The sequence below is a fragment of the Panicum hallii genome, chromosome 2, assembly GCF_002211085.1.
Source record: "Panicum hallii strain FIL2 chromosome 2, PHallii_v3.1, whole genome shotgun sequence".
Taxonomy (NCBI): Eukaryota; Viridiplantae; Streptophyta; class Magnoliopsida; order Poales; family Poaceae; genus Panicum; species Panicum hallii.
The window spans coordinates 24,161,466-24,180,394 of record NC_038043.1 but is presented as its reverse complement, the minus strand read 5'-3'; the positions used below and the strand labels follow the sequence as shown (position 1 = coordinate 24,180,394).

The 18,929-nt window shown below is 43.6% G+C and overlaps 1 protein-coding gene and 1 pseudogene across 1 annotated transcript; both read right to left on the bottom strand.

The window, feature by feature from the left end:
* Nucleotides 1-830: 830 nt before the first annotated feature.
* Nucleotides 831-1,502, bottom strand: LOC112880927 (annotated as a pseudogene).
* A 13,815-nt stretch (nt 1,503-15,317) lies between these two features.
* On the bottom strand, nt 15,318-18,545 carry LOC112879670 (the record flags this gene model as incomplete). The annotated part of the gene is made up of 3 exons (XM_025944030.1): nt 16,959-18,545; nt 16,572-16,805; nt 15,318-16,316 (listed from the first exon to the last, which is right to left on the bottom strand). Coding segments are annotated over exons 1-3 (2,820 nt in total), but the record flags the coding sequence as incomplete, so codon positions are not given.
* Between the last annotated feature and the right edge of the window lie 384 nt (nt 18,546-18,929).

Here is an 18,929-nt window from a genome sequence, read left to right as displayed (position 1 = left end):
TAATAACAAATCTATAGAAAGGGCATATCATGTTAATAATAACTTGTTCGTAAAGGCATAACTTGTTAATAACCACATAACTTGTTCATAACCACTTGTTCATAAGCATATAACTTGTTTATAACAGCCACATAATATGGTCATAAACAGCCGTGCAACATGTTCATAACAGCCGCTAAACAAGTGCAGCAGCTACCACCAACACCATCAATCTTCATCAGCCCTCAAAAGAATCGCTCATTCATTAACAAAAGAGTGGAGCAGCCTACAAAGTGCAAAAGAACCTGCTTCCATTGACACCATCCACCTTTGACTAAGTACTCGATGAGCCTAGTACAAGTGCAAAGTCAGCTTTGTAAAGTGCAAATAATATCCACAATGACGGCTTAAATAGAACATATATTACCTGAGTACTTAAACAAAATAGCAGGCCACCATACATAGCCAATTCACATCCCCGAATCACTAAGAAACTTGAAAACCCATGACTGAAATGTTACCTCGGATGAGCCTGATAAGAAACTACACATCCCCTTTTGTTCTTTGGATGCTAGAAATGTTCCTACCATCAGCTTTTGGTCAGTAGTTAAAGTCATGTTTTCAAGTGTTTGCCATAATATATCATCAGAGCTGTGCATAGGTGGTGGAGGTGGTGGTGGCTTCTTGATTTCATTTTGAAGTTCCACTAAAATAGTTGTGATTGCATCTCCTACCCTAGACATGTGGCTCTTTGGTCTCACATCTCTCTTGTGTGCTTTTCCCTCACTTCTTAGACGCTTGACTCCCGAGCTAGATGAGCTTTGCTCAGCCACTTGGGATGCCATGCCGGGCTAGCCACTTATAGGAGAAGGTAAAGTGTCTGAATCATCACCTAGATTATCTTCAGCCGAAGCATAGCTGGACAAGTCATTGCATATGTCATCATCATAATCATTATCTTCATCAGCTTGTGTCTCATTGATACAAGTGTTGGCGTCCATGGCAAGAGAACCATCAGCACTGCTGTTAAGGAATAGTTTTTGCATTTCATTGAAGAATTTGATAGCCTTGGACAGGAGCCTTCTTGCCCTGACCTGCATATAGTAACATGCTATTTGTTAATAAATAATATTTCATTCAGTTATCAAAATATTAACAAAAAAGATTGGAAAAAGAGAATACCTGTAGGTTAGCCTTCTCTGATTCAGATATGATAACCATAAATCTTGAGGTGTCAAACGTGTTACCACTCTTGCTTAAAGCTGTTCTAATAAACTTCCAATTTTCCTTGTAATGTCTGAAATGTCTCTCAACTTGAGTAGCAGTTACCCCCATATTGAACTGCCTATTCAATGCTTCTGAATACTTAAAGTGATGCTATTTTTTATCTTGAAACCAGCATGCTGCTCCTTTATGTAGTCAATGAACCAACCAAGCATAAATTTAGTTTGATCCTCATCCCATAGAATAGTCCTCTCGCGAGTGGTGCCATCACCTTCATCCTTTTTCTTCCCTTTGCCCATATCTGTACTCAAGATCAGTTTATAACAGTGTCTCAAAATAGCCACATGTTACAATAAAATAGGGACTCAAAATATACATATATTACAATCAAATAGGGTGTCAAAACAGCCCGTAATACAATGAAACAGCAACATAATTCAATTAAATAGGATCTCAAAACAGCCATATAATATAATTAAACAGGATCTCAAAACAGCAACACAAATCAATTAAATAGGATCTCAAAACAGCCACATAATAATGTCTCTAAACAATTAAATAAGGTCTCAATAAAGCCATACAATACATTTAAAATAATATCTCAAAACAGCAGCACAAGCATCAATTTTGGTCCCACTCATCCTACATTTGCTAAGCTAACTGATCACGTATGATTGCCCATTGCTGGTTGTCCCTATTAATATCCCTATGTGAACGATTGCTTCTTGGAAGAGTTTGAAACCATGTCGCATCATCATAAACATAAATATCAGGTCCATCATCAATTATAAAGTTATGCAAAGTGCAGCATGCCAAAACTTGTGTTTTTAACGGGAAGAATGGTTGACTTGTAAGTATCTTAAATCTATTTTTGAGTGTGCCAAATGCCCGCTCAATCATTGTCCTAAGAGAGGAGTGACGAAGGTTGAACAATTCTCTTGGATTCTCCGGTCGTCCAGTACCCTTAAACTCCTTAAGGTAGTACCAGACACCTCGATATGGAGGTAATATACCAGATCTAGCAGCATAACCAGCATCAGCTAAAATGTAGTGACCTACAATTAGATTGAACTACCATTAGCTATTCATTTTGGAAGCTAAAACACGGTATATTAATGACTTGACTTATACCTTCTGAAATTTTTAAGCCTGATGGCCGTGACAATGCATCTTGGAGCACAAAGGAATCATGAGCTGATCCTTCCCATCCGGCCAGCACATATGTAAACTTAAGGTCAAAATTTACGGCAGCTAAGACATTTTGTGTTGGATAGTGCTTTCTACCCCTAAACCTATCTTGCATATATATAGGATTCGATGCCGGTATGTGTGCCATCCAATGCTCCTATACATTTCTAACACAAATAAAAAAGTGCTCCTGTTAGTGATTACTACAAATTAATATAAAAATGAATTCATTGCATTATATATATATAACCTCAAAGTATGGGTAAAATCTTCCCGGGCCGTGGATATCTTTGGATGTGTTTTCGTAGTTCTCATGACAATAATATCACGAGACAATACACATAAAGCATCCAAAACAACATTAAAATATCTACTAACAGTCTCTCCGTAGCATAAGAACTCAAAGCCAATTGATCTATTTATCCATCTATGACCAACAAATTTCAAGAACATAGCTACTTGTCCTCAATTGACACATTGATACTATCTTCTAACAATCCACAGGATCTTAAAAGACCACATAACCAGTGAAAAATAACTTTACGCATGCGCAACTCACTAATACAGTTGGCTTCAGTTTCATTATATAAACGGTTTAACCTCCTTTCTCTTTCCAAATCTCTTTCTAATAAAGAACCATATTTGGGCCTCCTCATCAATCTATGTTCTTGTAACTTGTACCACAATATACAAAGGCAGATGACTATGCAAATAAGCAACCTTCTTCTTCAAATATTATAATCATAATAATAATACTCAAGATAATCCTCCATTGCACCCATATAAAGATTTAAGAACTATTTTAGAATGCATACAAGTATACAACACATATGACACAAGTAAAATCTAGAAGATAGTTATACCTTAAAGCAGAAGATGACTGTTCTCGCTAAAAAAATACCTGAAGAAAGGAAGAAAAATGTTAGACAAATGCAGAAACTAAGACAGGCACAGAGCAAACAAACCCTATCCATCCAATTCCATCGGCCATCGTGGGCTCGCGGCATCGAGCGGAGGCGGCGGCCAGGCGGGGGCGGCGCACCGCGGGCAACAGCAGTGCCACGCCGGGGGGGCGGGGGGGAGGGGTGCGGGCTCGGCCCCGGGGGATGGAGGGGGGGGTGGCCTTCCGCCGGGGGTGGCGGGCGCGCCCCGGCTCGCGGTGGATCCCGGGGGGGTGGGGGGCGGCGCTCGCGGTGGATCCTGGGGGGAAGGGGGCGCGGCGGGTGGTGGCCTGGCGGCGGCCTTCCGCCGGGGGGGGGGGGGGTGGGGGGCGGGCGGTGGCCCGGCGGCGGCCTTCCGCCGGGGGTGTGGGGAGGGGGGCGGCGCGGATGGGAGGAAGGAGGAGACCGAGAGGCTGGGGCGCGATTTTTGGGTGCGGCGGCCAAATCGAGCGCCGCACCTATGGCTTATTTTTCCGTGGCGAGCCAGTTGGACCGCGTCTAACAAAGTGTGGCGCACTAAACTTAGTATAGCATCCAAACACTTGTCTAACATGGTTTGGCACGCCTAAAGTTAGACTGTGGCGCTTTAGGTGTGATTCCAAACAGACCCTTAAGCGCGCTCATCTGCCAAAAGGCCGGTGGCAGCTCGAGAACGAACAGCAACGACACATTTGAGATGAGCGGCAAAGGAGGCGTCGCGAGCGGCCGAAGTCGGAGCGAGAGCAGCCTCGATTTTGCCAAAAACCAATAGATGTGCGACACAGATCACCGGAGCGGCAGAACCGACGGCCGAACCCACCCCAACGACGGTAGGGGAGAGGGGATGTATTTTATTGGAGGTTACCCCAACATCGTGGCTGCCGTCGAGAAGCTCCACAACAGCAGCAGATAGGGCAGCGACGTCGAGAATGGCGGAGGCGACCGCAAGCAGCACAACAAGAGAACCTGCGTCCATCCGGGCAACAACCATTAAATATACTTATCTAATAGTATTAGGTGGGGCCAGCTCCACTCCTTCCAGCCGCCGGCGAAAACGCCGGAGACAGAAAGAGAGGGGGCCAGATCTGTGGATCTAGATAAGCTTTCTGAGAAGGAGCTTGGGGTGTGTGAGCGACTTTTTCACAGAGAGGGAATTCCGCATGGGAGCCTTTTTGACCATCGACGGCCACGCCACAGGGCTTCCACGGTTCCTTCTCCCCATGGCCCGCATCACATCAAAGAGCCAGACTGCCACTGGCCAGGCGCCGGCCATGCAACATACCGCTGTTTGCTTGCATGCGTCTGTAGCGCATGGATACGCAAAGAAGCTGCTTGGTTGCAGTGTTTAGGAGCTCGCGCACACCGGAGCGAGCAGCGGCGGCCGCGGAACACGCACCGCGTGAGCCTGGTCCCAGGGAAACAAATCTCATTTTCGTTTCCCGGGAGCCTGGTCGGCTGCGTGCGCTTGCACTTCAGGCGGGCCGGCTCTATGATCCTGAGTGCCCCCGAGGGAACCAGGTTTTATAGGCCCTTTAGACTAAATAGTTTTTATTTTGTAATATGATAAAAGAGATAATAATACTAATGATCTATATAATTCTTGAAGAACAATGTCTATAATACAAACTAAAGAGTGGAAAATAAAATAAGTATGATTACGTTAAATAATAATGAGCTCCATGACTCCATCAACAATAATGTTTCCATCCTTTACAAAAAGCAAGTAATAGTCACTACCTCACTGGAATTGAAAGATTAGAACTAAACTAGGTAAAAGGACGGGCACATAATTTTTAAGCAAAATAAAATAATTTTAAAAAAATATGCTACCTGGCGGCGGAATACGAAGGATTTCAAATAGGATTTGGGGATTTCGGCTGACGTTATTCCTTTTAGTGTTAGAGATATCTAAGATAAGACATTAGATAAATATTAAATAAAAATTATGTAGGAAAGAATAAGGGCATGTTCGTTTCCTACCCTCTAAACTTTATACCCATCGTATCAAAGAGAATCTTACTATTTATAAGTATTAAATAAAATCTGTTTATAAAACTTTTTGCACAGCTGGGTGCTAATTCGCGAGACAAATTTAATGAGGCTAATTAATCCATAATTTGCCACAGTGATGCTACAGTAATCATCCGCTAATTATGGACTAATATATCTCATTAGATTCGTCTCGCGAATTAGCACTGGGATTCTGCAATTAGTTTTGTAATTTGATTTTATTTAATACTTCTAAATGATAAGATTCTCTTTAATGTGATCTCTCTAAATTTTAGGGTCTAGGAAACGAACACACACTAAATATTACCAATTAAATTGGGACGTCTGGTCTTGCCTCCTTGGAGTTTGGATTGCAGCCTTGCAGAATTGGATCGATCTGTAGCAGATCTGGTAGCAGATCGATCAGATGGCAGCAGCAGGCTCTTTGGATTGCAGGAATCAGGATTGGATCGATCAGGGCATCAGGCAGCAGGCAGCAGCAGCACTGCAGGCTGCGCTTGCCCTGCGGCCGGCGGGGTGACGCTGACGCCTGACCTGACGGGCAGCGCAGAGTCAGCGAGTCGAAGAGACGGCAGGCGGAGCGACGTCCGATGGGCAGAGACGCGGAACACCTCGTCTTCCGCTGTTGCCGATTAGCAGGCCTGGCTCTTAGATCAGATTTCATATTGGGCCCCTCCTTCATCGTCCCCGGTGGTCGTCTCCGCCGCATAGGCCTAGACCCGGCCCTGACCTCGGGAGCCTGGCGTAGGCGATGGTGCAGGCATCCAAACAGTCCGGATGTGCATCATGGGAGCCTAGCCCGTCCAAAAATAGGCAATCAAACAGTAGTTGCTGCGTTACGGCACACAGCCGGCGCACCACTGCGTGCAGAGGTGAGGTGAGGTGAGAGCGTGGGGATCGAGGAACGTTCAAGCCAAATTCTTATTGGGCGCACACTGCTACCCCATCGCAGCGAACAGACACACGGCATGAACTCGTCGCTTCCGCTCATGTTTTTTATTATTTTTCCTGGCCCATCAGTGGTTTAACGGGTCCAGCTTTGCTAACTCTTTCTTCCTTTCTTTTTCTTTCCTCCTGCAACTTCTCTCGACGCCGCCGGACGGCAGGCCCGCTTCCTGCCCTTGCACTGCATGGTGCTCCCTGATTCTTTATTTTGGTCCAAACGTTGACAACACAGTTTGCTCTCTGCCTTGCTGATGACATGCGGATTCTTTTTTTAAAGTTTCGTAATAGGATTATTATATTTTTTTCTGCATTCTTATATGTTACGCTGGAACAAATAAGTTAAATTTTTGTTCCATGGGACAAATATTTTTGTTCCACATTAATTCTAATACGATTTATTTAATCGTTTAACTACAACATTTATAGTTTGTTCTAATGGAACAAATTATTTATTTCATCTTTTTTCATTTAAATAGAACATTTATCATTTGTTCTAATGGAACAAATTATTAAACTCCACTCACTTGACGTATTTTTGTTTCGCATAATTAAAGTTTAAGTTCCACAAGCATTAATAAAATGTTCTACTACCTGCAAAATAAAATAAAATGTTCTACTAAAAATTACCAAATCATCACCCCTTTTTTGTTCCATCTTTTTTTTTCTATTTTGAACCATGCATCTATTTTACTTCACAGAGCACGCATGTGAAAGAAATTTTTCTACCGCTGTTCGCTTTGTTTCTGGCGCGCACGAAGTAAGGGAAGAGAGATAGAGACAGGCCTGGAAAGAAAAAAGGAAGCGGGTGGCCTGCGGCCCGACAAAGAAGGAAGCAAATATCGGCTCAAGAAAAAAATCAACTGATGCCAACCTGCTTCTGCGATAAATCTGATGGTAGTAACACACGTTACCCCTAATCGGACCCGTCTTATCCCCTCGAGCTGACCTCTTTTTTTTTTTTGAGATCAAAGCTGCCTTCTATTAATTATGGCCAAGATTACAATCAGACTCCAGCAAGGCACGCACGCAGTCCGGGGTTTCAAGGCACACACCGGATCTATCTATGCTTGTGACTTGCGTAGTCAGTACATGGGCAACCTTGTTACAATTTCTACTATCAAAAGTAAAGGAGAATTCAATGAAAGCTAAGCTAAGCTCTTTGATTTCCAACAGGATAGGATATATCCACTGCCGGAGATAGGCACATCAGTGCCGGTCACAGGGAGACTTAGTGCCGGTCCCTGTGACCGGCACTAAATGGCCGGCACTAACGTGACAGCCGTTAGTGCCGGCTTTATTGACCGGCACTAACTGGCGCCTGTTAGTGCCGGTCTGTTACTCCAGCCGGCACTAACTTGCCCGACCCTGCCCGGCTCCTGGCAGCAAGGTTAGTGCCGGCTGGTATAACTGGCCGGCACTAAATCTTTTTTTGTTTACCTTTTGTTTTTCATTTTTATACGTATAGGGTTTAGGGTTTAGGGTTGATGTTCTTACCTTTTGTTTTTCGTTTTTCGTTCCATTATACGTATGGCTATGCGTATTTGTACCGTATGCGACTACATAATCGTACTTTTTGCATTGCACAGTAATATTAGGACAGCATATTACACTAATATTATATATATATATATTCATCATGTATGTAACACTTAGGAGTTTAAAAGTACTTGAGATATTACAAATTAGTAAGAACATCAACTATAGTAATTTATCAAATTCCCCGTCGTCGGATCTTTTTCGGCGACGCTTGTACGGACATCGCCATAAAATTCGCCCTTAGGATTTATGACTTCATCGAGCAGGAATCCGCATATTGCTTCTTGAATTGCCCTGATCCGAGCCATTTCAATGAGTTCTTCTTTCATCCGCCAATGCTGTCACATTTTTCGAAAAAACATGAGAATAAAAGATAATGAATTAAAATGATGAGCAGATGTGATTGTGCTCACGTACATTGAATGCCTCCACTGTCATTTGCCCTTTTTCACTTGCAAAAGTGTTGATCCACTCGCATACGTAGTATCCACATAAGTTGTTTCCTTGTCCCTGTCTCCAACACTATGGACAAATGTGGGTTAAGATATAGAATTTTTCTGATGTTTATTACGAATGACATTAGTAGCGAGAGTATATTCATACCGGAAAATCAGTCACCCAACAAAGAGGCTCGATTTCACCTATGGGCAAGCCTATGTGTTTGCGGAGGTAGCGATGCCATGCAGTATTTACCACCTCGATGAGATCTTGGTACTTTGATTTATCTTGCCTTAACGAGTCGTACACCAAGACCTTGTGCTCCTCAATCCGAATACAAAGCAATATCCAATGAAAGCTGTGCATATACATACGCATAACCAATTAATGTTGATTAAAATAGTTATTAAATAGTATTATTAATAAGAAGGGATTGAAAACAAGAGGCTAACAAAGAATGACTCACTGATGGTTGTATGGCAAGAGAATGAAGGGACACATGCTATTCTTACGCAACCCCCTGTATATAATATTGACTATTTCTTCAGGGCTTTGCTCTACCGTTTTCTCGTGTATAATATCGGGGTCGAAGAACCCGACGTTATGGAAGTTCTTTTTTCGGCAAATTTGAATTTTTGACCTACGGGACACAAGAAAAACGGGGATCAGTCAACACACAAGGCTAAAAATAATGAAACGAGAGACAATACTCACATGCACCATACACTCAGGAGGGACTTGTCAAGGGCATCTTGATGGTATAAATCGTAAAGTGCTTCAAACTCGATATATACTTCACCTGCCCCCCGCCAGAAATGCTCATCTTTAATCCGGGCTGGGAACATCTCTAATTGATTAGCTTTAGATTGCACGGCATACCATTTGTGTAACTCGGCCATTCTCGTTGGTAGGAATGGTAATAACTCTGGCCATATCAAAGGTTCACCAAGTACAAACTTTTTCCTGCCGCGGGCATCCTGTAGGGCCTCCCCAAGCAATTGAGCCCTTGTTAGATCAGTTTGCAATATCATCCCAGCCATGGTCAACGGATCTCTTGATTCATCAGGACATTCTTCACGCGGCACTATCAACGAAGCGATCGATTGTTTTGACTGCTCTCCGAGCTGGGGAACGGTCTTTGCATTGATCCGTCGATTCTTGGGATTGTTATAGCACTTTCTGATCTGCCGATCATAATCCGACTCCCTTTCTTTCTCCTTGGTGGGATCTTTAATGAAGTGTTTAACGAAGTGTGCCTTCGCAGCCGGATCTATTTCTGGCTTCTTGTTCGCAGCCTCCCTCAGTAGCTTGCGCTTCAGCAAGAAGGTTTGAAACGATTCTTCTGCCTCTTTCTCTTCTGGAGCCTTCGCTTTCTTCTTTCTTTGCTGCTTATGAGATGGCTGGACCGAAGGTACCGTGTATGCCTTCTGTCGCTGACTCTGATTCTGTTGTGCGGCTGGTGATGATGCCGAAATTGGCTCGCTTTGTGCGGCTGGTGATGGCGGATCCATGCTGGGGTCCCGTGCAGGCGGTGGAGAAGGTGGGCCAACACTAGGATTCCTGTCATCAGGTGGCGTTGGTGATCTTTGCCTTGAGCACCGAGCGGAATCTGTGGCTGCTTGCACCAATCTTATGTCGCGCTTTGGCCACGCAATCCATGTGTGTACGGCATGTTGTAGTTCTGTTTCTTCAGGACTTATAGGGATCGGGAGGTCCAAGTCTTCCCAGCGTTCTTCAGTAATTCGGTCAACAAAGACTCTGGCGAATCCTTCAGGAATTGGCTGGCAATGTATTGTACTGCCTTCTTCTTGGACTTCCGCATAACCCTCAGCACAAACTTTGAGCTTTTTCCCATAAAGAACCAGAAGCTCACACTGGGTCCTAACGGTAATGTCGTCGATGGGGTCCCTCGTCCTGTCGGCACCCAAAGCAGGGTGCTCTGTGGAAGCAACACTGCTACGACGCTGGGAAGGGGTGCTGAACTCCACATTGGCAGCTGGTTGATCCGAGCGTTGCCCAACTGCTGCCTCAAGTGACATTATCCGGTTTTCTAGGCTACAGATCTTCTCTGCCACTACTGCCTTGCTTCTGCATCGGCTTCGGTAGGTTTCGAGATCTCCGGAAAAGCCATATTTCCACGGAACTACGCCCATGCCTCGGGTCCGTCCAGTGTGTTCCGCATTCCCAAGAGCGTAAGTCAGCTCGTCATTCTCTCTGTTGGGCTGGAAGGTTCCTTCTTCCGTACGCCTCATTGCCTCGTCAAGTCTTTGGGCAGCCTCTCTTAGTACGTCGCTAGTCACAAACATTCCAGTGTCGGGGTCCAGTGTGCCTCCATGAGCATAGAAGTAATACCTTGCTCGTTTGGGCCAACTCAAGGTCTGCGGTACGATTCCTTTTGCAATTAAATTATTTTCCATCTTTTCCCATTTCGGAACAGCAACCTTATAACCTCCAGGCCCAAGTCTATGGAAGTTTGTCTTTTTGCTAGCATTCATTTTGCCTTGAATCGAGGCTGCCATGCTGTCAGCACTGCGCTTGTAATTCACGAATTCATTCCACCACTCTCGTTGCTTCTTCCAGACTTTATCAAAATCTGGTGTGAGGCCCTTGTTCACAAAGTTTGCCACCAATTTTTTCTTGAACGAGGCGAACTGAATTGCCATCTTCTTAAATGCCCATCCCTTTACTTTGTCAGCTTTGCCTGGGGGAAAGTTGAAGTGCAACGACACCTCTTTCCATAACAAATCTTTCTCTGAATCTGGCACGATATCTTCAGGTCGATCAGAGACTTTATTTCTCTTCCAAAGCTTGTACTTTATGGGGACGTTCTCCCTAACAAGATATCCCAATTGATTTACAAAGGTCGTCTTAATTTGACCAGGGGCTAGTGGCTCGCCGGTTGCTTCGTTGATCTCCGTGATGGTCGTACATCCTACCATCTTCCTCTTGGAGCCACGTTTCCGTTTAGGCCTCGTCGATCCTGATGCCTGAAAGAATCGCAAATTTATCAAGCGGGTTGCTAGCAACTAGTGTACGTCACGGCAAGTATTGACAAAACGTTTATCCTGATGCCTGGAAGAATCACTAAATTTCATACCTCGGCTTCCTCGACATTTTCTTCTTCCTCCCCACTAATATCTTGCTCCTGGTCGCCAGGATAATGCAAGTTTAAAAATTGGCTGCCATCGTTCTCGTCCTCATGAAACTCTGGAGCTATTTGCCCAGTACTACCACAAATGAGCTTGTGCATTAACTCGTCTTGGTTGTCCGTAGGATCCATTTCCACTACCCGAAACAATAAAAAAACATTAAGTATTTTCTAGTACTAATAAAATGTATGTATTTGCAAAAATATTGTACACACGTTTATATTCATAAATGCTCACATGGTTATTTAGATCCAGAATAAGTTAATATCTTTTACAACTGAACAAAACAAATACATGTGCGAATCGGGCCTCCCGTGTGCGAATCGAGCCTCCCATGTGCGAATCGGGCCTCCCGTGTGCGAATCGAGCCTCCCGTGTGCGAATCGGGGCCAGTGCGTCTCAGACTGAATAGCTTTCATAAATAATTCTGGACTAAACTACGTGGGCCCTTACACACTGGACTACATAGGGCAGATATACATGTGCCACTTACACATAAGTGCTCATGTGCACATACCCTGAAATTTGATAACGAATGAATAGATTATGTGAATATGACTGTATTAGACTAATATAATATGACATAGATATGTTGACTCAACAGGACATTCGTACGCCTCACTAGTAACAAGAAGGAACTAAACAAAAGAGCCAGCGGAAGCAACATATAAACCATCTAGTTAAAACAAAAGGCAAGACTTCACATCCAAACATTTTTATTACAACTCATCCATCCAGAACGTATGCATATCGAAAAGTGTGCACACGTGCTGTTATTACCATCCAATGAAGCACCCTCTAGCTCAAGAACCTGAAGAGGAGAAAACATGTGTGAGGTTTATTATATAGAACAAACCAAATTCTTGGATAGTATTAAAGCACCTTGGTTCATCCTAGATACTACTGGTCACATTTTAGGATGTGCAGGCAATAAGAGACAATTGTGCTAATTTTCCTCATCAGTTGTGTTGTGGTGGAATTTTCAGGTTACAAAATGCGGAGAAGTTACATTGTTTCTCATGAGTTGATAGGATCACCTTTAATCATGTTATGACACAATTATGCATATGCTTAAATTTAATTCAGACTCCAAATTTACTAACAGAACCTAGAGCCATTCGTCACTCATATTGGAGGGCAATGCTAGTACTCGAACGTCAAGATTTCACTCTTACCAAATACAAGAAAATAGAAACATTCGAGGAGATGAAATATTGGTGATCAATATGGTTAAAGATGATATTAGTTGACAATGTTGGATGGGAGGATGGGAGAAATAGTGCCACTGAAAAAGTTGAGCCAGAACAACTTTTCTACTAACATAGTAAACTCTATGATGTAAACTTTTCTACTGGTATCCCATTTGCACAACTATGCGCAACTAGATTCACTCACATACTACAACAGTAGAATAGGTGGCAAGCAAACATTATCGATCTTGACTCCATGCAATAAAATTATTAAACCATCAAAGCGTAATTTCCAAATGAAATCTACAGCTTTTAGAAATGAACTATTTCCCTTGAGAAGCTCTGGGATGCTAAGAATATAAGTCATCTACTAATGATCAAAGTTGAGAAGATCCAATTACCGAAGAGGGCGAGGAGGAGGTCCGGAGGGAGGGGTCGACGGTGGGGGCCGAAGCTTCGGGCGCCACAGCAATGGCGCGAGGACGACGAGGTGAGCTGTCATTAACATTGGTCAAATCAATTTTATACTAATGGCATATATAAAAGAGAAACTAAATCGCTGTTTTGCTTTTTGCATAGAACAACAAATAATCATTGTAGCTTTTAGAAACTAAATGAACATTGGTCAAATCAATTTTATACTAATGGGAAGGATGCCAATTTCATTTTACATTCTTTGAAGTCAATGTTACAACCAAAGGCAAGACAGTGTGTTATTGTCAAGGTGAACAATAAAGATGTCGAAGAGAATTGCAGCTCCAGATTTGCCCATGAGGACAATAAGATTATTTCTAGTCCATCTCAAAGGAAAGAAAGAAGTCAACTGAAGGCATTGGAATCATATTTTTCTAAACTCAATACCAGTCAGCAGCTATGCTCTTTCTCTGAAAAGAACAAACACAAAAATGGCCTATCATCCTCATATGAAGTTGACATTGCTGATGATAATGCCAATTTGAGGAACAGGGCAGACTCGTTGCGGGTACAGTTTGACAGAGGAAACTCAGGTAAAGTCACTTGACTTGGCAATTAGCACAGATGTATTGTCACCAAAACTTAGTTATTAAAAAGAACTTTGTTGCTTTAGGTACTAAGATGTGCCGAATCTGGTGTCATTTTTGTTCAACCACAATAGCCAACATGATGCATATATTTTACACTGCCAATACAAGTTGGAACTGCCAGATTGCTCATATATTATCCTGAAGAAATGGAAAAGTTAATTTAGCCAAAGTTATGCCTGTCAAAATGTGGTGATATTAAGAAACATAGTATCATTATCATACATACAGTGGTAGTCTACTACCACCATCTCTTGCAATTGACAGTAAGAAGCAGGGTATCACATAACTCGGCACATTGTTGGCACATTGTTGATGTGCAATTAACCAGATGCTTACGCAAGTTGATGTGCTCACCTCGAACCCGTTTTTGCGCTCGGAGGGCGAGGAGGAGGTCCGGAGGGAGGGGTCGACGGTGGGGGCCGGAGCTTCGGGCGGCGGCAGCAATGGGGCGCGAGGAGACGGAGCAGTGGCGCGAGGACCTCGAGGCGGCACGGGCAGCCGGGCGGCCAGGCTGCGCAGGACGGGCCGCGCGCGAGGACGACGACGAGGTGCGCCGCGGCCGGAGCTTCGGGCGGCGGCAGCAACGGGGCGCGAGGACGCGGAGCAGTGGCGCGAGGACCCGGCGGCAGAGGCAGACGGGCGGCCGGGCTGCGGGGAAGGGGCCGCGTGCGAGGACGACGACGTGCGCGGCGGCCGGAGCTTCGGGCGGCGGCAGCAGGGGCGCGAGGAGGCGGGGGCGGCGGGTAAGTTGGGGCGACGTCGATCTGAAAACTGGGCGAAGGGGCTAACTTGTTGGGGGCATGGCGCGGTTAGTGCCGGCTGGTAACCCTAGCCGCACTAACTTGCCCACGTGACGTCAGGTGGGCAACTTAGTGCCGGCTGGTAACACCAGCCGGCACTAACGTGAGCAAGTTGTGCGGCTGATATTACCAGCCGGCACTAAGTTGCCCACCTGACGTCACGTGGGCAAGTTAGTGCCGGCTAGGGTTACCAGCCGGCACTAACTTGTCCACGGTTAGTGCCGGCTAGGGTTACCAGCCGGCACTAATGTGTCATCCGCGCGGGAATTGGCGCGCGGGAACTGGCGTGGCCAGTTCCCATTTTCACTAAATTTGCAGTATTCATAAATTTATTCAACATAGGCTCAATAATTAGAATAATATAACAAAAATTTATATCTTATTTTTAGCTACACAATAATTATAGTAATTATATGTACACAATAATAATAGTAATTGAAGTAAATTAACGAATATGCAACCATTATCAATTATATGTAGCGTAAAGGGTTTATATGTGTATATGTTTCTGTTATTGATAATAAATCGAAAACACTTCATTTTGATCCATGCAAAATTCTTCAAAAAACTTTTCAATAGTACCCTATACAATGATGTAATCAATTCTCATATTACTTGATTATTTGTTTGTAATTTAATGTTTCAATGCTTCTAGTAATACAAAATTTGTGAATGTAAATAATATTTATACCATGCAAAAATATAATATTATCTGAAGATGATATTATGTCATAATTGGAGAAATAATATCAAGAATTGAGATAAGTACGATGCGGTGCGTTACATTACATCACTGATTGAGAGAATTCAATACATAATTTACAAAAAACTACTACTCATTATCATTATGTACTGGAACATTGATAATCTTCCTTTTGACGAAAGTGCCTTGAGCGTGATCACAGCGTAAGTAAGGTGTGTCCTCTTTGGATAAGAGGATGCTAGGGTCAACGTCAACTGAGAATGGAGGAAGGTCATCAATCTGGTCATAATCTTCCGAATTGTCCGAAATATCCTCAACTCCAACAACTTTTCTTTTTCCTGGAAGAACTATGTGCCGTTTCGGCTCATTTCCAGCCTTGTCTGCTTCAGACGTCTTATCTGACTTCTTCTTCGGTTTGCTCGACATGTCCTTCACATAGAACACTTGTGTCACATCCTTGGCTAGAACAAATGGTTCATCTTTATATCCAATCTTTTTAAAGTCAACTATGGTCATCCCATACCGGTCCTTCGTTACGCCTCCTCCAGCCACCCATTCGCAACGAAATAAAGGGACAACTATGGGTCCATATTCAAGTTCCCATATCTCCTCTATGACACCATAGTAGTTGTTCTTTTCTCCATTACTGTTTACTATACACATACGGACACCACTGTTTTGGTTGGTGCTTTTTTTGTCTTGAGCTCTCGTATAAAATGTATACCCATTGATTTCGTACCCTTGGTATTGCTGGACAGTGATTGATGGTCCCCTAGCCAGCCATTGAAGTTCTTGATCAACTGTGTTGTTGCCCAATAATTTTCGTCTAAACCAGCCGTCAAAAGTTTTTATATGTTGGCGTGTAATCCAAGAAAGATTCTTTTGTGGATTTTCAGACTGTATAATATTCATGTGCTCATCAATATATGGAGCCACCTTGGATGAATTCTGAAGAACCGTGAAGTTTGCTTGGCTGAATTCACTACAAGGGATGTGCACATTACATTTCTTTCCTAGTGTGCCTTTTCCCTTTAATCGCCCCTCATGGTGTGACACGGGGAGCCCAATCGAATTGAGATCGGGAAGATAGTCAACGCAAAACTCAATGACCTCCTCGGTTCCATAGCCCTTAGCAATGCATCCTTCTGGGCGAGAACGTTTACGCACGTACTTTTTCAATACTGCCATGAATCTCTCGAAAGGGAACATATTGTGTAGAAAAACAGGACCCAGAATAGTTATTTCTGTCACAATATGAACTAGAAGGTGTGTCATAATATTGAAGAAGGAAGGTGGGAAGACCATCTCAAAGCTGACAAGACATTCGACAATGTCTTTCTGCAGCTTTATTAGATTATTTGGATTAATTGCTTTCTGTGAAATTTCATTCATGAATGCACAAAGCTTTACAACTGCCAATCTCACATTTTCCGGTAGAACACCCCTCAGTATAACCGGAAGTAATTGTGTCATCAGAACGTGGCAGTCATGGGACTTCAAGTTTTGAATTTTCTTCTCTTTCACATTTATTATGCCCTGTATATTTGAGGAGTACCCAGACGGGACCTTGATACTGTTCAAGCAATCGAACATGATTTCCTTCTCCTCTTTACTCAGATTATAGCTGGCAGGTTTTAAATAGTGGCGTCCTTTGTCTCTCTTCTCGGGTTGCAAGCCTTGTCGCCCGGCTAGCATCCACATGTCGCGCCTTGCTTCCAATGTGTCTTTTGACTTACCATACACTCCCAGAAAGCCTAGTAGGTTGACGCAAAGATTCTTCGATAGATGCATCACATCAATTGCGTTGCGAACCTGTAAGACTTGCCAATAAGGTAGGTTCCACAATATAGATTTCTTCTTCCACATTGGAACATGTCCCTGGTCATCCTTCGGAACAGGTTGGCTACCGGGACCCTTTCCAAATACTACCTTCACATCCTTGATCATCGAGAACACACGCTTTCCATTACGGAACAGAGGCTTACGACGAGTTTCGGACTCTCCTTTGAAATGCTTCCCTTCGGTTCTTAGGGGGTGATCGGTAGGAAGGAATCGGCGATGGCCCATGTATACGCACTTCTTACAGTGTTTCAAATAAATGCTATCGGTTTCATCATAACAGTGGGTGCAGGCCATGTATCCCATGTTCGACTGTCCCGAAAGTTTTGCAAGTGCAGGCCAATCATTGATGCATACAAAAAGCAAAGCTCGGAGGTTGAAAGACTCCTGTTTATACTCATCCCACACATGTACACCTTCTTCTTTCCAGAGCAGTAAGAGATCATCCATCAAGGGTTGCAGGAACACATCAATATCGTTGCCAGGTTCTTTTGGCCCTTCTATAAGCACCGGCATCATGATGAACTTACGCTTCAGGCATAACCAAGGAGGAAGGTTGAACATACATAGGGTCACGGGCCATGTACTATGAGCGCTGCCAAACTCACCGTACGGATTCATTCCATCCGCACTTAGAGCAAATCTTATATTCCTTGGGTCGTTGTCAAATTGAGGATACTCTCGGTTAAGGTTTCTCCACTGGGACCCATCTGCTGGGTGTCTGATCATGTGATCCTCCTTACGGTCTTCTTTGTGCCACCGTATCAACTTAGCGTTGTCCTTGTTTTTGAAAAAGCGCTTCAGACGTGGTATTATAGGGAAGTACCACACCAACTTTGCGGGAACTCTCTTCTTTACCGGCTCCCCATCAACATCACCTGGATCATCTCGCCTGATCTTATACCGCAATGCGCTACAAACAGGACAAGCTTCCAAGTTCTCGTATTCGCCGCGATACAGGATGCAGTCGTTAAGACATGCGTGAATCTTCTGCACGTCCAATCCAAGAGGGCAAACCATCTTTTTAGCTTCGTATGTTGTTGACGGCAGTTCATTACCCTCAGGAAGCATGTTCTTTACAATCTTTAATAGCTCACCAAATCCCTTATCGGTGACACCATTACTTGCCTTCCATTTCAGCATCTCTAGCGTGGTACCCAACTTCTTCTGCTCCGGTTTGCAATTAGGGAACAACGGCCTTTTGTGATCCTCCAACATCTTCTCAAACTTTAATGCCTCCTTCACAGTGTCACTGTCTTTCCGTGCATCAAGCAACGCCTGACCTAGCTCGTCAGGTGGCTCCTCTTGTTCAACATTTGCTTCACCCTCGTCCATTGGTTCATCTTGAAAGCTACCTGTTTCATGAACCCATGCCCAATCTGGAAGATTGTTATCACCATCGTCATCTTCTTCATTATCTTCCATCATAACTCCAACTTCGCCGTGCTTAGTCCAAAGGCTATAGTTACTCATAAAACCATTCAAGGCCAGGTGATTCCATAGAGTTTCTCTTTTCCGGAATTCCTTTTTATTTTCGCAAACACTGCATGGACAGCACATTAAACCCTTTGGCGACCTATTTGCCACTGCTGCCTTGAGAAAAGAATCTAAACCCTGAATCCACGCCGAGGTGCTCCGGCTTCCGTGCATCCATTGCCGGTCCATCTGTACAAATTAAAAAAAAATCATGCTCATTATCTCTAAAAATAGGTTACTATGAAGTAATTTAAAAAAATGTAAATGTGTCATAGGCCACCTATCTAGTAAATTTAAACTAAATAGCAAAATAAATTGGCACAATAACATATACACATGTCACCATGAAATAATTCAAAAAAATCATTCTAAATGTGTGATGTTCAAACTATATAATAATCATTCTCTGAAAAGCAACTAATCAATTCTACCTTGCTCAAATTAATGAACAAATTAGTGAATCATGCT